This window comes from Rhynchophorus ferrugineus, unplaced genomic scaffold (genome assembly GCF_030347505.1).
Source record: "Rhynchophorus ferrugineus isolate W39M unplaced genomic scaffold, kcgeb_rfMv2 rfM9, whole genome shotgun sequence".
In the NCBI taxonomy this organism is placed as follows: domain Eukaryota; kingdom Metazoa; phylum Arthropoda; class Insecta; order Coleoptera; family Curculionidae; genus Rhynchophorus; species Rhynchophorus ferrugineus.
The window spans coordinates 1,487,305-1,509,033 of record NW_027472588.1 but is presented as its reverse complement, the minus strand read 5'-3'; the positions used below and the strand labels follow the sequence as shown (position 1 = coordinate 1,509,033).

General features: G+C 33.3%; 2 protein-coding genes across 3 annotated transcripts; one reads left to right on the top strand and one right to left on the bottom strand.

The window, feature by feature from the left end:
• Positions 1–6,152: 6,152 nt before the first annotated feature.
• On the bottom strand, positions 6,153–9,649 carry Jhbp16 (Juvenile hormone binding protein 16). The gene is made up of 5 exons (XM_076414038.1): positions 9,480–9,649; positions 9,051–9,146; positions 8,854–9,001; positions 8,506–8,795; positions 6,153–6,725 (listed from the first exon to the last, which is right to left on the bottom strand). Exons 1-5 carry the CDS (start codon positions 9,550–9,552, stop codon positions 6,574–6,576), a joined length of 759 nt encoding a protein of 252 aa, XP_076270153.1. The 5' UTR covers positions 9,553–9,649; the 3' UTR covers positions 6,153–6,573.
• A 1,505-nt stretch (positions 9,650–11,154) lies between these two features.
• LOC143202466 (circadian clock-controlled protein daywake) lies at positions 11,155–20,869 on the top strand. Of its 2 annotated transcripts, none has more exons than XM_076414027.1 (6): positions 11,155–11,292; positions 13,471–13,676; positions 18,565–18,805; positions 18,862–18,995; positions 19,050–19,199; positions 20,585–20,869. In XM_076414027.1, the coding sequence occupies exons 2-6, from the start codon at positions 13,595–13,597 to the stop codon at positions 20,743–20,745; spliced, it is 768 nt and encodes a 255-aa protein (XP_076270142.1). In that variant the 5' UTR covers positions 11,155–11,292; positions 13,471–13,594; the 3' UTR covers positions 20,746–20,869. The 2 variants fall into 2 exon arrangements, with proteins under 2 accessions (XP_076270142.1, XP_076270143.1); XM_076414028.1 differs by having other exon boundaries at positions 11,235–11,292; positions 13,576–13,676.
• The last annotated feature ends 860 nt before the right edge of the window (positions 20,870–21,729 follow it).

Sequence of the window (21,729 nt, the reverse complement as noted above, 5' to 3'; positions counted from 1 at the left end):
CAATAGGTGACATGGCGATCTTTCTTAATCATTTCGCACACAGCATCGATTTTTTCTGGCACAACGGCCTATTTTGGGCGGCCTTCACGAAACTCGTCGGACAGCGAACTACGACCACGATTGAATTCACTAAACCAGCGATACACGGTGGTTTTTGATTGAGCTCCATCGTCAAAATACGTAGCCGATCTATATACAATAAAAATAACGACTATGGCAACATAGGCAGAAGATACGGCAGTCTTAACACATGCTTTCAAAGCATTGAAGAAATGAAATCACGGGCAGATGAATGAATAGTTTCGAAACCGTCTTAAGTATCACTCCGTTGCTAGAAAAATGGAGACATATTTTAATTAAATGTAGTAGTATTCACAATATATAATTCAAATTCAAATATATAATTAGCTGAGTGCAAATCATAGACGAACAATGATCTGCCCGTCTGTTGTCAATTGTTAAGTCTTCTCAGTATTAGCGATTAATTGGTCGCGGATTTTTTTAGGACCAAATGGTAGGGAGGATTTATCATCGAAGACAAAAAACGTACAGTTTTAAAATGTATGAAAACGCAAAATTTTACATTCAAATCTATTTAAAAATAAAGTTTTGTCCTTTGGATATGCTACTCAGCCGTGTACGTTGCCATTACGAATAAGCATCAGTACGTGAATAATAAATAACAGATTAAAAAGGCACCACCAAGACAAACTGACCGCGTCACGCCGTCAACAAATCCGTCATCAAAATGTTTAATCAGGGAGTCAGACAATATTTCCTTTGCTCATATTATTCCAGTTAAAAAATGACACAATGCTGTCTGACTAGTTCGAACACATAAAACGAACGAGCCTGTCAAAGTCGTCCGTTGTCAGACGTATGCAACTCAACACAAAAGCTCCAATCTTCTCTTGATAAAGCTGCTATCTGAACCAAAATATGGCGATTCAAATTGAATGAAGCAAAATCTATACACATTGAATTGAATTTCATGCCATTAACGTGGAAATTCTATATGCCAACGCAGCAAAATACTTTGGCATGACCCTATCGAATCTTCTTACAAAAATATCGAGGCGCCATGAGGAAGGAAATCATCCCCTCCCAACAACAGCAATAACAATATAATAAAGACGATTTATATAACCAGTATCTGCCATAGTTCGACTAGAGTTTGACCTTCCGCCGCTACCATCGAATCATATCTCGCTTTTTATAACGTAGAAGAGATATCGGCACGCCAGGACCTCTCCTTGCCCCACGGAGCACCGAGAGTAAAACAAACACGAATCGCACAGTATCAAAGTATAAATAATATTGCTTCCGGTGCTTTTTCCAAATAGTAGCGTCATTGTTCGCCCAAATGAATCTTCAGAAGGGAGAGATAACGGCTCGGATCTTTCGTCTAGTTCGTTATCTATAGACTGTTGTGGTGTGGCTAATAAATAATATTGAATCAAATACGTGATATATCTATAACATCATTTCTATTGGGACAAGGTTAAAGAGGTGATAGCAAAAGAGTGATACCAGTTGTAAAACACTCGCAATCACTACACAGTATAAAACAAAGTCGCCTTCTCTGTCCCTATATCCCTATGTGCGCTTAAATCTTTAAAACTACGCAACGGATTTTGATGCGGTTTTTTTCAATAGATAGAGTGATTCAAGAGGAAGGTTTATATGTATAATACATGCATAATATACTAAGGCAACATTGCTAATTTTAAAGGTTTCTAACGTGATGTCGTAAATTAACCAATTTTTTTAGGCTTATTTAGCAATTAGCAAAAACGCTGCCTAACCCTACGAGTTAGATCAAATTAATGTACTACAGTATTGTACACCATAAAAAGGTCTACAAAAAAGTCCGCGATGGTATATGTTTATCTTTTAGGGATAACCCACATTAACCATTTTTATTGTTTACTTCTTACGTGAGAAAATGGCTTATTTACGAAGCTATTTTAAGCAATACGGCATTAATCCTTATCGAATTAAGTACCTTAAATACAGTGTGCAATTAATATAGATCAATATGGTTCCTTACAGCATGTAAATTAAATAAATATTTTCGGAGATATTACAAATTTAAAATTTGCGTTTAAAAATGTGTAATGTAATAAAAATTGTATGAATTTAGATATTCCAAAGATAGCAGGAAATCTTCATAGTAAGTATAGGGGAAGAGGAATTGTTTTACTCCAAATTTAATGCGTGCAGGCCAAGGGCAGTAATGAATGAACCAAAAATACTGGATCGATTTTAATCATGTTTTCATTGAGTGACATAGGCATATATCTTATGCCCGTGCAAAGTCGGAGCAGGCCGCTATGTTTTTATAAGCAACGTTCATATTTTTTCTGTAGTGTATTTAATTTAGTATCAGCATTGCACCCGTGCGAAGCCGGGGCGGGTCGCTAGTTTAAAATATATAGTTTTCTTAAGAAAACGTACTTTTCGTAGAGGTCTGCAAAAAAAATGTAAGAGCTGTTTAGATTTTATTGCGTAATGTTTTTAGAGTTATTGAATTCAAAAATGACTTTTTTGTCATAACAGGTCAATTGAAAAGTACCCGGCCTACCATAAACACATTTTTTTGGAAAAATTAGTTTTTTTATTCAACATAATTCCCTTCAAGGGTGATACACTGATTATAGCGACTCTTCAACTTTTCGACACCATTTTTGTAGTATGATTTGTCCCTTTCTTCAAAATAGGCCTCAGTTTCGGCGATCACCTCTTCATTCGACGAAAATTTCTTCTCAGCGAGCATTCTTTTGAAATCTGAGAACAGGAAATAGTCGCTGGAGAATACGGTGGATGAAGAAGCAACTTGAAGCCCAAATCATAGATTTTTGCCATCGTTTTCACTAACTTGTGACACGGTGCATTGTCTTGGTGAAGCGGCACTTTCTTTTTCTTCAAATGTGTCTGTTTTTCGGCGATTTCGTCCTTCAAACGGTCCAATAACGCTATGTAATAGTTGCTGTTGATAGTCCCTCCTTTTTCAAGGTAGCCAATGAAAATTATTCCATGCCCATTCCAAAATACAGACGCCATAACCTTGCTAACCGACTGTTGCGTTTTCTTACGTTTTGGAGCGGCTTCATCGTATGCAGTCCACTCGGATAACTCTCGATTGGACTTCGTAGTGAAATGATGGAGCCATGTTTCATCCATTGTCACATATTGACGCAAAAACTCGGGTTTATTATGCTTGATCATCTTCAAACACTGCTCCGAATCGTCAACTCGTCGTTGTTTTTGGTTAAAAGTGAGCTCGCGCGGCACCCTCTTTACACAGAGCTTTCTCATACCCAAATATTCCTGAATGATATGATGTACACGTTCAGTTAATATCTTTAGAGTGTCTGCTATTTGATTCAATTTCAATTTACGGCCATTCAAAATGATTTTATAGAGTTTTTAAAATGTTCTCGTCTGTAATAACCTCTTTTGGGCCTCCACTACGTCTTCGGTCCATTCCACTATGTCTAAACTTAGCATACCAATAGTTGATGGTTGATTTTCCTGGGGCAGTGTTCAGAAACTCGACATCAAACCATTTTTCTGCTTCAACTGTATTTTTTCCCATCAAAAAGCAATATTTTATCAACACGCGAAATTCTTTTTCATCCATTTTTTTCAATAACAAAAGTTGCTTCACTCAAAATGCTATAATTGACAAACTAATAATCCGACAGCTGTCAAATTTATACACGCATCTTCATAGGGTTAGGGCTAACTAAAAAACTTATGTATTTAATTCTAGTAGCGCCATCTATGTGTCAGGCCGAGGACTTTTCAATTCATCTGTTGTGAAAAGTGTTATAGGGCTTCCGCTTCATCAGAAACAACAATAAAATGTAGGTTGCTGACTGTAAACGTGATCGTAGAGACACCGATGATGCAGAATGTAGTGGACGTCCAAATGAGCTGGTAACACCAGAAAAGAAGTTGTGTGGGTCAGCTAACATCGCAAAGATATCAAAAGAACGTGTGGGTTTTATATTGTGTGAACATTTGACTATGAAAAAGCTCTATTCAAACTGGGGGCCGCGTTTGCTCATTGTTGAACAAAAGCAAGAATGTGTCAATGATTCTGAGTAGTGTTTGGCCATGTTTAAACGTAACAAATCAGAATTTTTGAGTCGATAGTTGACCCAGTGTATCGTAGTGGCATTACTTAACGAATAAAACGAATAAAAAATATTCCGAATTTTATTCAAACCGAAAAGACAAACATTCCGAGAGCATATATATTTACGACAGTCAGGGCTCGTTATATTTACATTTCGCGTACAACTTACGCGATGTTCTATCTTGTTTGCTTTTATCGTTTTGATAAATCTAAATTGATCTAATGTTTTACTGGAATCGGGCGCCATTTATTAACATCCTGTAGATAAGAGTTTATTTATATAAACGCGAACTGGTCAATACAAAACATTCACATGTCTGATGTCAGTAAGAACAAAGATTAGGATGTGTACAGTTGTGGTTGGCTAGTAACTATGTCGAAAGAATTATAAAAATTACATTCTAATATTTACAAATTACATCAAAATAAATCCACGATTACAGTGGAACTTAGAATACAAGTAATTGTTATGATATTTATTTGTAGAATAAAACATACATAAAGGTATTTTTCTGAACTTTTTAATTGAAATACTAAATAAAACTTATATAAATTCTAAAGCTAATTATTTTTTATTTTGTCATTATTTTTGTACGAATATTTCAGTTAATTTGTCTGGTTTGTTTTCCCTTGTTTTGGATCTTTCCCATGGAATGTAAACGTCTAGAACATCTGATTCATCAACTGATAAACTGTCTGAAGTTTTTTGAGAGTTTGAACTGTTTGTTTTTGAACATTTTTGATCCTTCAGGCAGCAGTTTGTCACCAAGATCATCATTTTTAAAACCTTGAAGCTTTGAAGTGATTTATAGGTCGATAGCAGATTTGTTCAAATCAAACGTCATAAACAATAATCGTCGCGAATATACTTTTGAGATTTTTTTTTAGTTTCGCCAAAAGATCTTGTTGATGTTGCTACAATTGTTGTTAATACATTGTTGGACATTCAGGCAAAAAGCTGATATATAAAAGTTTTAAAATTCCTAAAAATCGTTTAAGTAATACAGTAGGTCTTAAATCTACAAACTTCTTAAATATCCTACAAATAATATGCTATATGAAATGCAAATAGTACCAAAAATTATTATTTCCACGTACCTTTGTTGAAACTTAAATTTTTTCAAAAAGTCTATGAAATTTTTAATAAAATTTTAATAAAATACTATTCAATTTTTTCTTTCTTGTATCTAAATGTTGACTAGATTGGATACATTATAGCCGATGCGTGAAGTATTTGTGTTTATACAAGATAATTTCCTACAAGTCTTTTTCTGTGATTTAGAAAATCGGTCGTAACGTTTATGTAACCTAATAGATCATCAGTTAATATTCTTAAACTACCTTAGATTAATATAAAGGTATAAATTCAGGTAAAGAAATAAATAAACAATAATTAAATCAATGACATTTAACAAATAACAAATAAACTTTCAGCAAAGATTGACATATATAGCGGTTGGAACATCCTACTTGGGATGGTGTGCTACGAAATATTACGTATTTATATTCAAATGTATTTGGAAGCCATAAGTATTTGAAATACTGATTACAAAATACATCAGCGTCAGGTATTTGAAATATAAACCACAAATTACGCTCTTAAGAAGTAATTGGATTAGAAATACAAAATATGTATTTGTATTTCAGTTACGTATTTTAATTACAATTAATTGAAATAGTATCCGACCTTGCTTGGAATGGATGTGTCAGGGAAGTAATTCCTATACGGAATACTACGTATTTATATTCAAATGTATTTGGAAGCCATAAGTATTTGAAATACTGATTACAAAATACATCAGCGTCAGGTATTTGAAATATAAACCACAAATTACGCTCTTAAGAAATAATTGGATTAAAAATACAAAATATGTATTTGTATTTCAGTTACATATTTTAATTACAAGTAATTGAAATACTGCCTAGGGATGAATATATCAACGAGAGGGAAAACTCTATTAGAAGCAAGAAAAAAAAACACATTAAACATAATATACCTACATAACTATACGATATAAAGGATTTTTTTTAATTATATACAGATATTTATAAATATTAATAATATAAAAATAAAAAAGGTTCATCCACCAAATCAACATTAAATAAATAATGGCGGATACTGTTGATATCAACTTGGTGCAATCCTGACAAAGTAAATATGTCATGCCCGCTGCTTCGGTTACTTTATAGCAGGATATTATTCGATAACAGTCCGTAACGCCTAAAAATACCGAAAAACCCAAACAGACAAAAAAAAAACAGACATAATCTCCACTCGATAGCAATCAAGGTTCCCTGCCGACGCTGGATATTTTCGGGAATCAAAACGGAAGCGCCAGGCTTACACTCCCGGTTCTATTTTTACGCCTTTGTTTGAACGAGGAACGGTCCCGATTCCCGCGGTATTCAAGGGCGTGGGGCCTCTTCTCCTAACTGCCGAACACTCTGTCGAAAGGGAAAGACTGGAAATCCTTCGTGAAAATCTCGGTGAAGGCGGTGCCCACCAGGTCGTTGATCAGCGGAGACAGCAGGTAGAAGCCGGGAGGCCATGCCACGTTGATGATCCTGTCCAGTACGGTTTCTGTAACATTTATGGGTAAACATTTGGATGGAACTTCTACAGTTTATCCAAAGTAGCAGTGAACATACATCATTAATATGTATAATGTATTGCCTATTGCAGTCTGTAAATTCGTTTAATATTTGACGAATACGAAAATATATACATTAGATGTATAATAATGTATTATATTTATATTTTATTACCTTTATTTTATATTTTATAGTATTTTTGGTTCGTTATTTTATTTACATTAGAATGTTGTTTCATATCAAAGCCAAAACAAACTAAAAGCTAAATGCGGCAACATTGTGACGTTTTGACATCCTAAATTTAGTGACGTGAGTTATTCAATATTTGTGGTCATACTTTAAGACTTTCTGAATTTTCCTATCATCTGTCAGATGGTCTTTTGGTCACTTTTCCAAGTATAAATATCGCGAAGAAGAACTATAGTTTGTTATTTCTTATGATTAACTATAATTCTTTGTATTTAATAATCATAGAATGGTCACATATTTGTCAATTTAAAAATACATAAATATTATAAAAATAGACTAAGAAAAATAGATTTAAAAAAACAGAATTAAAAAAAAACGTGGATTACTTTTTCATCTTTATAACAAGAACATGTCTGAACAAGTCCGAAGACTCTGGCCGTGATTCTTTTTCTTTATATCATTAAATATATCAAACTAATTATGCAGAACATATGTTTTTACAACTTCTAAAAATATCTATTCAGTGTTATAGATTACCACGTTTATTTTTTAAACTCAGTCACTGGATAAAAACAATTTTGTTTTAACAGTTGTTGACAGAGTTGTCAAAGATGTTTAATTCAATATCGTCATCCTGTAGCCTCGTAAAATGTTTTGATGCAAACTGACAGAGTTGTCAATATTGAAATTAACAATTTCTAAAATATTTTTGTTCATTCAAAGCTTTATGGAAACAATCAACGAATATAATTATTTTTTAAGTGACAGTTAAAGACAGCGGCTACCGGATTGTTTTCCCTGTATTAAAAAGTATGTAAATTTGACATGTTCTCTGCGGCCTTAAGGTTTCCCGAGAAATAACGGACCATTTTGATATGAGGCACGGACGTACGTCCATTTGTCCCCCACGAATTGAATAACGAAACCAATTTAAAGAAAAAGTCCAGGGAATGGTAATTCGGACTTTCGAGAAGAACCGCAACGGACCAATTCCGGGAACGGCTGCGAAGTAGGCTTTTTTCATGGAACAAACCGGTGGAAGTTTATTGTGTCGTTTCCGGTAGCGTTCGTAACGAAAATAGGTAATGTTGACGTTACGCTTCCCACGAAATATTTATAGTATATACCGGCGCATTCGCCATTACTTCAAATTATAATATTTAAATAGTATTGTTTGTTGTGTAAATATATAAAATTTAGCTTTAATATCTTCGGATATTTTACACTATTATCCTAGAATTTTATAATATCAAAATGTTAATATATTTAAATTAATTTTAATATAATTTTTACCGTGTGGATTTCTTCTATAAATTTTTTTATGTAGTGCTGCATAACTATTCGTATTTTAGAACTAAGTATTAGTTTAATTTCATCATAGATCTATAGATTTACTTTGAATTTTTAAATGTTTTATTACGTTATTCTCCAATATTTTCAATAAAATTATAATTTTGTGAAAGTTTTTGCTTTTAAATATTTTTAGTTGAATAATGTTATTGCTTCAACACGTTTTAAAAATGTGTATAATCATATCGTATTACTAGCTCCTCCGCCAAATCAACGTTAAATTATCTTACCAATAATACGTCTTCCTCCTGCCAAATTCTCGATGTGTAATTCTAATTTTTGACAGCTGTGCAGGTTACATTTGACTTTGATCGGTGTACTGTCCAACAGGTTTCCAAAACTGCCACTAGATTTCCTCGATACTGTCAACGTTTGGCTGTAGTTGAACAGAGCCAGGTTCCATCCTCCTGAACTCTTTACCTTGGTACCGAGGAAGGTACCCTCGATTGCATACCAACCTTTCAGGCGCTTGTCTGGGAAGCTTTGCGTTACCTGAATTTGGTTCTTTGTTGGATCTGTTCTGAAATATTTTATTGTTTTTGAATGAACGAGTAAACATATTAAAGTAACACGGTTACTTGATTTTCGTGACTTCTGCGTTGGTCCATCCGGATTCTGTCACGTTATGCAAGACCAATTTGTAGTCGAAGAAGGGTCCCCTTCGTTTCTGATGAACTTCGGAGGCGAAGAAAGGATCGAATGGTTCGACGCCATAATCTGGAAGGCCTTGGAAACAATAGAATATTGAAACGATATAAAACAAAATAATCCTTACCAGTTTTAAAGTACGCTCTGAGTCCATTTAGGCCATCTTTGAGACAGTCGTCGAAACTTTCGCTGTTATCAGGCTTACAGTTTTTGAAATAATCGTCTGAAATTCATGACTGTATTGAATAAATTCAAATCTAGATAGCTGTTTATTGTCCATTAAGCTATATAAGAAAAAAATATTAATCACGCTGAGATATGTCTGGACTATATGGTGAATGCGAAACATCTCTCATTCTACACTTGGAGAGTTTCTGTCTTTTAGTCACTGGTCCAGGATAGTTTACAAACTCAGCTGCTAGCGCTTAAATTACTTTAATAATTATTGCATTTATTTTAGAGGATTATTAAGAATAATAAAAAATAAACATTAAAAATATTTTTCAATCATAAGATCAGATGTATTATTATTTAAATAAAACATGAAATATATTACCTAAATCAACCTGTCCTCGTATATTATCCACCCCTATTAAAACAAAAACAGTAAACATCCAACCATATGCCATTTTTTACAATTACACCAAGTATTCACTAAAAAAAGCACACACACTGCGTTAGGTATGTCACAATAACAAATACGACTTGCGTGTTGTATCAGAATGCAGATGCATATATATTCTTATGCGATAACAAAAAAGGATGCAAAAAACTGACAAAGGCTCATCATCGCTCGGATGCAAAGCTGTACGGCGATTGTTTGTTTTGTCTTGTGTGATTTTAACGCGTGATCAATGTACCTCTCGGCCAGATTCAATCTTTCGACTTTCTATTATTTCACCGCTTACTTAATAGTACGTACATAACAGCCGTGTGTAGCTTAGCGAAAATGTTTTGATATTTACATCGACTTATTCGTGAAATAAAAGTAGAAGGAAGTCGATTAGATATTCTTTTTCAATATAAAAACTAGAATATATATAAATTATTGTAGGACACATCTGTAAATGTCTTCCTTGACGTTTTCTATCGTTAAGAATATATTTGCTTTGTGTCATATGTAATTTTCAAAATTTTTAACTTGAATTGACAGCTTGAATGTCATAATTTGTTGAGTTGTATTTCATGATTTACAGTTAACTCTCATATCGCCAGTTTACCATTGTGATTTATGTGTCAAGCTTGACAGATATCAAGTTGGATAGTTGGTAATTTTGGTAAATGTTTTTTTAGATTTATGTCATTATTTAACACGTGAAAAATTTGACAGGATAAAATTGACATCTGGCATTTTTCTAATAGGAATGTGCGTTTTTCATGTTATCTATTTAAAATATAAATATGATTAGTGTAATATTTGACAGGCAACATCAATAATAAATTTTGAAATACGTTATTTTTGATAGGTGATGTAGTTAACAGTTAATTATTTTGACACACATAATATTTGACAGTTAACTGGTCGAGAATTTGACTATTGATATATCTTTTAAATAATTTTTGGCTTACATTAATTGTTTTAGCGGATGTCAGATTAGAATCAGCATTGACATATGACAAATATTACAGATGTCAGATTAACAATTGACATTTATACATAGGTTATATCTGACAGCTGACGTCAATTGTTTTTGCCGATGTAAGGTCTGACAGATTTAGTTCTGTTAAGTGTCAGATATTACCGATGTCATGTTAATAATTAATATTTAGATATAGGTTATGTTTGACAGCTGATGTCAATTGTTTTCATACATGTCTGATTTGACAGATTTAGTTTTATTAAGAGTCATATATCAGAAAATACCGTTGTCATGTTAATAGTTGATATTTAGATATAGGTTATATTTGACAGCAGACGCCATTTATTTTCACAGATGTCAGATTTGACAGCTGTAATTTTGCTAAGTCTCAGCATTGACATATGTCAAATGTTACAGATGTCATATTCAAAATTTACATTTATGTATAGGTTATATTTGACAGCTCACAATATTGCAATTAAGACGTTAGATTTAATACTTTGAGTTGGACCTTGAATGCGAAAATATTTTTTAATTGCAACACAAAGAACAAACAAATAATATAATAATAGTACAGGTTTTCCTTGTTTTTCAATTAAATAAAAAAAACACGTCATAGCCTTATTAAGCCATGTATTGAATTATTCGTAGAAAAGGCGTCTCGATTGTCAAGTGTTTAATAGCAATTGTTCAGTATGTCATTCGTTTGTTCCTTGGTGGTTGTATGTTATTACAGACATAATATTTTATAATTCATTGTGCTATTATTTCACTAGCTGATATATAAAGGTATTGTTTAACAAAGTTTACAAAATGATTTCTCGATTTCTCTTACTTATAGTTTTTAATGAAGGTCGTATATGAACTGTAGATTATAATATGAAATTCTCGAAAAATCCCTGTATTTGCAACATGCTAGGAAACGAGATTTAACTCATATTTACATCTAGCGTTCTTCGACAGTGTCTTCCGGGTTTATAGTAAATCTATATATGTCGTGGTTTTCGTAAGGGTTACGATATTTAATAACACGCTTATCGTTACCTCACTTATTACATAAATTAACATAGTCGAATAGAAGAAAACGCGCAAAGCGTTACATTCCATGGAGTACGATTTTTTCTGCACTAAAAACACAATAACTATATTGGATTTAGGATTCAGTTTGTAGCGTTTTTTTTTCTTTTTTATAATGGGAATATAAAGTTATTTAACGTCACATCTGCTCCGTTGTAATCGACAACATATCGTTAGTTTTTGGGCCTAGTAATCGCAAAAGTTCTTGAAGATCATCCGTGGATAATGGTTAAAAAACTGAATCAAGTATTAACATATTTATTTTTAATGCAGCTTAGCTCCAATGGAAGAGTCGCACAGAGATCATACAATCGATAGTCAAAGGGTGCTAGGTCTGGACTATGTGGTGGATGCCTCAAAACTTCGCAGACAAGCTCTTGAAGCTGATTGACAACTCTCTAGTTTTCGACAGCATAATTGAGAATCAGTTGTTTGACAGACTAGAAATAGTAAATTAATTTTGAGGGATTTATATCACAATTCTTCTTATTATTATTTCCCTAAATTTAGATAACAAGTCAATTGAAAAGCCCCGGCCTGACATATAGATAGCGCTACTAGAATTAAATATATATGTTCTTTAGTTAGCTCTAACCCTCAAGAGATGCGTGTATAAATTTCTCAGCTGTCGGATCATTAGTTTATGATCATTATAGCATTTTGAGTGAAGCCACTTTTGTTATTGTGAAATAAATGGATAAGAAGGAATTTTGCGTGTTGATAAAATATTGCTTTTTGAAGGGAAAAATACAGTTGAAGCAAAAACTTGGCTTGATGCCGAGTTTCCGGACACTGCCCCAGGAAAATCAATCATCAAGGATTGGTATGCTAAGTTTAGACGTGGTGAAATGAGTGAAGACGGGCGCCCAAAAGAGACCGACGAAAACATTTAAAAAATCCACAAAATAATTTTGAATGACCGTAAATTGAAATTGAATGAAATAGGAGACACTCTGAAGATATCCACTGAACGTGTATATCATATCATTCACGAATATTCGGGTATGAGAAAGCTCTGTGCCAAGTGGGTACCGCGCGAGCTCACTTTTGACCAAAAACAACGACGAGTTGGTGATTCGGAGCAGTGTTTAAAGATGATCAAGCATAATAAACCCGAGTTCTTACGTCGATATGTGACAATGGATGAAACATGGCTAGTAAAAGATGTAAAGTAAAATGATGGTTACTTCGAAGTCTAATGTCACAGTCATCCGAGTGGACTGCACACAATGAACCCGCTCCAAAGCGTGGGAAAGCGCACCAATCTGCTTGCAAGGTTATGGTGTCTGTATTTTGGGATGCGCATGGAATAAATTTCATTGACTACCTTGAAATAGGAAGGACCATCAACAGCGATTATTACATAGCGTTATTGGATGAAAAAGCGGCCGCATATAAGAAAAACAAAGTGCTGATTCACCAAGACAATGCATCGTGTCACAAATCAGTGAAACTGATGGCAAAAATCCATGAATTGGGCTTCGAATTGCTTTCTCATCCACCGTATTCTCCAGATCTGGCCCCCAGCGACCATTTCCTGTTCTCAGATCACAAAATAATGCTCGCTGGGAAGAAATTTTCGCCGAATAAACAGGTGTTCGCGGAAACTGAGGCCTATTTTGAAGCAAAGGACAAATCGTACTACAAAAATGGCATTGAAAAGTTGGAGGGACCCTTGAAGGGAATTATGTTGAATAAAAAAAACTAATTTTGGCAAAAAAATGTGGTTTACTATGATAGGGCGGGGATTTTTCGATTGATCTGTTAACACCATGTGTTGTACATTTTTTAAAATTAATTTATAGCCCTAGTAACAATACCGATTAAAACAGAGTTACTATCTGACCGGCCACCGTATTAGCGTGTGGTTATTAGATAATGTTGTTGCAGCTAAGGTGCGTAAATCATCATCGCCGTTAATATCGCAAAAGCTCGTCAGAGCCAGAGAAAGTATTCGTGCTTGGCGTTGAACTCTCGTTCTCTTCTGTTTACCAGCGAAGCCATTCCAGTCAACATGCTCTTGTGGCCGGTGTTTCTATTTGCCATTGTGGGTCGGCTAGTGCACGGCCATGGAGTCATTAGTGTAGATAATCCACGTAAGTAAAGTCCTGAAGTTTTTAATTGTTAGAAATTTTTTTTTTGCCAAAATAAGTATTAATTTTGCGAAAAATAATGTTACGATATTAACGTTTTGGTATTTCCTGCGTATATTCGGCGCATCTAAGTTTGATGATTGTTGTCAGATTGTTTAATTTTATTGCTAATTTAAGAATTTTACTCATTTACATTACCGATGAGCTAATAAAGTTAAAACACACAAACAGAGTATTTATTTATGGTGTTATGGCTGCCTAGAAAAGATTCTTCATTTACTATTGCCTAAAGCAATGGATAATAATATAATTGTGCATCGTGAGTTGCTTGAGACTGGCCAAAACTATTAACTCCACTTTTTACCATTGTAATAATTGTATGTAAACGATTAATATGATTCAAGTAAGTGATAAAAAAAACGATTACAATTGATCAATAGGAACATTGTCTTCAGTCATGGCAACGCTAGAACACATACATATAGGCCAAACCTTGCACCGCCTGACCATCGTTTATTCCAGTTGTTGTTAAACTCATTAAACTAATGATGCGAAGTTGGCTTCGAAAAAGGCTTGTGGCATTTACTTGGTTCCATTTCCGGTCAGAAATCTCAAATCTTCTGTAATAATTGAACGGTTTTACCAGAAGAATAGCAAAAGGTCATCGATCAATATAGCGCATAAAATTTGAATGAATACATTAAAAAATATTAAATAATCGCATCGTTGCTCTACTGTGCATGATTATTCAGATGGTACAGTACCATGAAAATACTTTCGCCCGAGATAAACAAAAATATCTCGCGGTGAAAGTACTTTCGATGCAGATGGCAAACGGGTACTACAATGCCGGTCGTTAGCTGGTTGAACGTAGGCAAATGCATTTGCGCTAATAAGATTTTAACGGTAATGGCTAATAATGATGCCGTATTCTGTTATTTCAAAATCGCAATTTGGGCCTGTCGTAACGAATCGAAAAGGCGGCCATGTTTTCCGTTGTCGAAACGTTGGGTAAAGAACGATGATATTTTAACGAACGAACCTAAAGTGTTAATTAGGGATTTCAGTTTTTTGCTCAATCTTGTATAAACACATGTAATTATTAAACACACTAAATGTGAATATACGTTTCTACAGAATATTTTCGATATTTTATTTCATAGTTATTAATTTTAACACTCATTTATTTAACCGATTTGCTATATTTAGTTAATAGTTGTGAATTATATGTAGTTTAATATATAGATTCGACACCTGGCATGTTATTGACAAAATATTGACGGTTATGCAATGAAAAGGGTATTTAAAAAAATAGTGGATGTCACATAACTTAAAAGCTATACATTCTAAAGCACTTTAACTTGGATTTTCGTTTCTTTCACACCAAAATACATATATTTTGAGACTTTTATCCTTATTCGAGAGGTAAACATTTTTGGGCACATTTTCCATATATATAGTCGTGAAAATGTGCGATTTTTTGTCATTTTCAAGGTTTTTGCTGCCACTGCGGTTCAGATGATCGCAGGTTAATGAAAATTACAGGGTTTATAAGGAATTTTATGCCCAATTGAACGTTAGTACATTATGTTTTGTAAAATCCTTGCTTCTTAATTTATTTGATAAAAAGTGTGTTTTCAAAAAAATTGTGAATTTCTGTTTATGTCACATATCTTAAAAACTACACACTCTAAAGTAATTTAACCTCGATTTTCGTTTCTTTCACACCAAAATACATATATTTTGAGACTTTTATCCTTATTCGAGAGGTAAACATTTTTGGGCACTTTTTCCATATATATAGTCGTGAAAATGTGCGATTTTTTGTCATTTTCAAGGTTTGTGCTGTCATTTCCATTCAAATAATCATACGTTAATAAAAATTACAAGGTCTATAAAGAATTTTATGCCCAATCGAACGGTAGTACATTATGTTTTGTAAAATCCTTGCTTCTTAATTTATTTGATAAAAAGTGTGTTTTCAAAAAAATTGTGGATTTCTGTTTATGTCACATATCTTAAAAACTACACACTCTAAAGTAATTTAACCTGGATTTTCGTTTCTTTCACACCAAAATACATATATTTTGAGACTTTTATCCTTATTCTAGAGGTAAACATTTTTGAGAGGTAAAGAATTTTATGCCCAATCGAACGGTAGTACATTATGTTTTGTAAAATCCTTGCTTCTTAATTTATTTGATAAAAAGTGTGTTTTCAAAAAAATTGTGAATTTCTGTTTATGTCACATATCTTAAAAACTACACACTCTAAAGTAATTTAACCTCGATTTTCGTTTCTTTCACACCAAAGTACATATATTTTGAGACTTTTATCCTTATTCTAGAGGTAAACATTTTTGGGCATTTTTTCCATATATATATTCATGAAAATGTGCGATTTTTTTCCATTTTCAAGGTTTGTGCTGTCATTTCCATTCAAATAATCATACGTTAATGAAAATTACAATGTTTATAAAGAATTTTATGCCCAATCGAACGGTGGTATACTATGTTTTGTAAAATCCTTGGTTCTTAATTTATTTGATAAAAAGTGTGTTTTCAAAAAAATTGTGAATTTCTGTTTATGTCACATATCCTAGAAACTACACACTTTAAAGCAATTTAACCTGGATTTTCGTTCCTTCCACACCAAAATATATATATTTTGAGAATTTTATTCTTATTCGAGAGATAAACATTTTTGGGCACTTTTTCCATATATATCGTATAGTCGTAAAAATGTGCGATTTTTTGTCTTTTTCAAGGTTTGTGCTGTCATTTCCATTCAAATAATCATACGTTAATGAAAAGTACAAGGTTTATAAAGAATTTTATGCCCAATCGAACGGTAGTATATTATGTTTTGTAAAATTCTTGGTTTTTAATTTATTTGATAAAAAGTGTATTTTCAAAAAAATTGTGGATTTCTATTTATGTCACATATCTTAGAAACTACACACTCTAAAGCAATTTAACCTGGATTTTCGATTCTTTCACACCAAAATACATATATTTTGAGACTTTTATCCTTATTTGAGAGGTAAACATTTTTGGGCACTTTTTCCATATATATAGTCGTGAAAATGTGCTAATTTTGCCATTTTCAAGGTTTGTGCTGTCATTTCCATTCAAATAATCATACGTTAATGAAAATTACAAGGTTTATAAAGAATTTTATGCCCAATCGAACGGTAGTATATTATGTTTTGTAAAATTCTTGGTTTTTAATTTATTTGAAAAAAAGTGTGTTTTCAAAAAAATTGTGGATTTCTGTTTATGTCACATATCTTAAAAACTACACACTCTAAAGTAATTTAACCTCGATTTTCGTTTCTTTCACACCAAAATACATATATATTGTGAGACTTTTATCCTTATTCTAGAGGTAAACATTTTTGGGCATTTTTTCCATATATATAGTCATGAAAATGTGCGATTTTTTTCCATTTTCAAGGTTTGTGCTGTCATTTCCATTCAAATAATCATACGTTAATGAAAATTACAGAGATTATAAAGATTTTTATGCCCAATTGAACGGTGGTATACTATGTTTTGTAAAATCCTTGGTTCTTAATTTATTTGATAAAAAGTGTGTTTTCAAAAAAATTGTGAATTTCTGTTTATGTCACATATCTTAGAAACTACACACTTTAAAGCAATTTAACCTGGATTTTCGTTCCTTCCACACCAAAATGTATATATTTTGAGAATTTTATTCTTATTCGAGAGATAAACATTTTTGGGCACTTTTTCCATATATATAGTCGTGAAAATGTGCGATTTTTTGCCATTTTCAAAGTTTTTGCTGTTATTTCCATTAAAATAATCATACGTTAATGAAAATTGCAAGGTTTATAAAGAATTTTATGCCCAATCGAATGGTAGTATATTATGTTTTGTAAAATTCTTGGTTTTTAATTTATTTGATAAAAAGTGTATTTTCAAAAAAATTGTGTATATCTGTTTATGTCATATATCTTAAAAACTACACACTTTAAAGTAATTTAACCTCGATTTTCGTTTCTTCCACACCAAAATACATATATTTTGAGACTTTTATCCTTATTCGAGAGGTAAACATTTTTGGGCACTTTTTCCATATATATAGTCGTGAAAATGTGCGATTTTTTGTCATTTTCAAGGTTTGTGCTGTCACTTCCATTCAAGTAATCATACGCTAATGAAAATTGCAAGGTTTATAAAGAATTTTATGCCCAATCGAACGGTAGTATATTATGTTTTGTAAAATCCTTGATTTTTAAATTATTTGATAAAAAGTGTATTTTCAAAAAAATAGTGGATATGTGTTTATGTCACATATCTTAAAAACTACACACTTTAAAGCAATTTAACCTGGATTTTCGATTCTTTCACACCAAAATACATATATTTTGAGACTTTTATCCTTAATGAAAACAGCAGGGTTTATAAATAATTCTGTTGAAGTGAATGACAACACAGTAGTTTTTTTTAAATCCCTAGATTTTAATTTATATAATGAAAAGATTTCTATTTTATGTTATGTATCTTGAAAACTAAACACTCTAAAGCAATTTAACGTTTATTTTTTTATTTCTCACCAAAATACATTTAAATAATTTTATATTTATCTATCTCGATTTTAACATATAACAATTTTGTCAGATGCTTGAAGCCCATATAGAATGTTAATGTTTTTATGTTAATAGAATAATTTCGATACAAATTACGAAAGTCATTTGGGGTAATATGTAACAATATTACCATTTATTGAAATTTATACTTAATAACATGCTTAAGATAATTGACTGTTGATAAGTTTCATACATCATCTTTTATCAATTTTTAATTTTCTTAGAATATTATTGGTCTATATAAGAAATAGCGTAACATGATGATTGTTTCCCTAGCTCCTTACGTGAAGCAATGTCGCGAAGACGACCCCCAGATTAACTCATGTCTCATCAGCGCCCTCCACCATTTACGACCTTACGTGGCCACAGGCATCAAGGAAATCGAGCTGCCCTCGGTCGAGCCCTTCCTCATGGACGAACTGTCGTTATCCTTAACGGGAGGTGAGAACGGGTACAAGATATCCCTCAAGGATATGAAGATCTACGGCGCCAGCAACTTCTCCATGTCCCGTTTGAAGTAAACGCGATAAATACTCATCACTCGCTTTGGTTAGTACAGAAGTTTTGTTGTAGATTATCAGAAAATGGTAAACCTTTCGAGGCGAAGATCAACATACCATCACTGAAGATAAACGCCAGATATCAGAGCAGTGGGGTCCTGATCATCTTACCGGCCAGTGGCAATGGGACCTTCCTAGGCCAATTCGGTAAGATTTGACGTTGATGGTGATTTTTTATTCAAATGTTAATGGATATTTCAGATGATCTGGACTGTATATTGAAAGGAAAAACCAGCACCCACAAGAAGGACAATCAGAACTACCTGCACGTAGATGGGTTACATGTTGATCTCACCGCCAAAGATATGAGAATGATGGTGAAAGATATATTCAAGAACAATCCCATTTTGAGTAAGATTCCATGTAATTTTGTGTGTAAAATAGTAATTCGCGTCTTTATTATCAAGTTAATGCTTTCATTAATATTCAAATAACATTTAATTCGATTTGTTTTTCCTCATCATCATTATTATCAATGCATAGCCAGCTCAATGTTATCTTTTGAGCAAAACCATTCATCGAGCCATTTTTAAACTTCTTCGAAATTGGTGAAGTGCTGCTTTGTAAGCGAATATCCTACTGATGCGAAACGTTAATCGCCGGACTGGATAAGGTCTGGATAGTATGGCTGGTGACATAATATGTCTCATCCAAATGCGTTCAAGGCTTTTTTTACCAGTTTGACTTTATGAGACCGGCGTTTTATCGTACTGTAAAATCTTCGGTCGTATTCTGGACGTTTCTCTATCAATGCTTGGTTCAAATTGATCATTTGTTATCGATAGCGATCATTGTTGAGCCTTCCACCGGGTTTAAACCGTTCGTAATACACCACGCTATTCTGGTCCCATCAAACACTGGGCATTGTCTTACGACCAAAACGATTTGGCCTTGGAGTCGATCGGCCGGCTTCGTCAAGTGATAACCATGATTTTTGCCCTTAGGGTTTTCAAAATAGACCCACTTTTCATTACCTGTCACTATTCGATGCAGTTATCCTTCCGATCATACTTTTGTAACAACATCTCACAGATGATTTATCGATTTTCCATTTGTTTGTCGTTGAACTTCCCATATTTTGGATTTTCCCCATTGCTCATAATCGGTCGCTAATCATTTATTGAGTAACATTGAACGTGTCTGCCAAATGATGACTTCCAGTGGGCCTTTTCTTTTGATCAAATAAGAAAAGTAATGCGTACCGCAAATGCGCGTTTTCACTCACAAAACTTGATACCTTCATAGAGGTATAAATCTATGACGCCGTTAATTTCCTAAAATATAGCATGTATAACTTTGAAGCTTGATGTCAGTAGAATAAAATCTCCTAGCGACATCTGTCAGAAAACCCGATAAAGACTCTTCAGTTCACCTGGAATACAATCGAAGGGAGATAATTAGCGTTAGGAACAATCGATTGAAAACAGTGGAAACAGTCGATAGTCGCAAAACAGTCGAAACAGTCGACAACCAAAAATAGTGACTGAAATAGTCGATAATAAAAAGTAGTCAATTACTAAACAGTCGATAGTTCCCAACACTAGAGATAATCCTTCCTGCTCTTCTCACTTTATTTCTTCGTGAGCTCTTTGAAATCTCATTTGTGTCATCTTCATAAACACCTTCCCAATAATTACTAGAAGGAAACATGCTTCATGAGTAACTTAACAAGTAAAAAACGTGGATTCTATTTCTACACACCCTGTATATTGACTCTCGTCGTTATCTAATTCTAGCCGAGGCCATAAACCTGTTTCTGAGGGAAAACGGCCAAGAGGTGTTCAAAGTGATGATGCCACAGCTGAGGAAGAAACTGGCTGCCCTGTTCATGGGAATCGCCAACAAACTACTGACCCACGTACCGATAGACGCGTTTTATTTACCACGAAGAACCTGAAGGACGCCGTTTAACAGTCCATTAGTTTTAGAGACAAGCAATAAATATAAATAATCTTATTTCGAATAAGTATTTATTTTGTAGATAGTTTAAATAGCAATTAAAGTTTATTATTACCGGGTCATTAGTATTTTTTTACAGTTGTGTAAAACTGGAGATGGTGTATTGTTGTATATTTTTTGTACGACACGTCGGTCGAAATGTCCCCGGTCTAAAAATAGCGTACCTGGTTTTTTTGTTCGAAAAATGTTGATGGACTATATTGTAAAAGGTAAAAGTAAAATATTTTGCATATTACAGGAGGTCTGCAAAAAATTCTAAGAGATGTTTAGGTTTGGTGACGTGATCACTATGTTTTAGGATATGCTGAATTCGAAAATGACTTTTTTTGTCATAGGACGACACGTTTCTTGATAATTTTGATCATTATTTTAAGAGTTATTACATTAAAATAAAGATGTTACACTTAACAAGTATTGTTTTATTTACAAACTATTAACGATATTTATTTTAATCGACTTCAAAAAGGAGGAGGTTCTATGTTCGACAGAATAGTTTTTTTGAATGTATTCTCGCCGATTTCTCCGTCAATTATTGACCGATTTTCAAAATTATTTATTTATTCGAGTGCACTTCCGAGATGGTCTCATTGGAACCATGTCAGGATCTGATGGCGGAATCCAGAGAAATCGAGGGAAAACCTCAAATTTCAAAAACACCTACGAGTTTTCGCATATTTTTTATCTGAAATAATCAGATATTTGTGTATAATGTTATTGCTGAACTAATGTGAGGTCGTGAGTTCAGTTCCCGACAGGGCAGCTCTTTTTTGTTCTTCTAGTTTGGTTAGAACATCAGATAGTCAAATCACCTAGGCTAGGCTGCAGACCTGGGGGCCTGAAGCGTTCCTTATTTTCAATCACTGCTTATTTATTCCTTTTTTCATTCAGACGGGCTGCATCTTTACTAGTCCTACCCATTGTA

What these genes read in the sequence shown, in the direction of transcription:
- LOC143202466 (XM_076414027.1), top strand. Translation starts at nt 13,595, where the DNA reads ATGCTCTTGTGGCCGGTGTTTCTATTTGCCATTGTGGGTCGGCTAGTG. An exon ending in TTCTCCATGTCCCGTTTGAA is followed by an intron (nt 18,806 to 18,861) that starts GTAAACGCGATA and finishes GTTTTGTTGTAG; the next exon opens with ATTATCAGAAAATGGTAAAC. An exon ending in GACCTTCCTAGGCCAATTCG is followed by an intron (nt 18,996 to 19,049) that starts GTAAGATTTGAC and finishes TGGATATTTCAG; the next exon opens with ATGATCTGGACTGTATATTG.
- Jhbp16 (XM_076414038.1), bottom strand. Translation starts at nt 9,552, where the DNA reads ATGGCATATGGTTGGATGTTTACTGTTTTTGTTTTAATAGGGGTGGAT. An exon ending in ACGAGGACAGGTTGATTTAG is followed by an intron (nt 9,147 to 9,479) that starts GTAATATATTTC and finishes CATGAATTTCAG; the next exon opens with ACGATTATTTCAAAAACTGT. An exon ending in CAGAGCGTACTTTAAAACTG is followed by an intron (nt 9,002 to 9,050) that starts GTAAGGATTATT and finishes ATTGTTTCCAAG; the next exon opens with GCCTTCCAGATTATGGCGTC.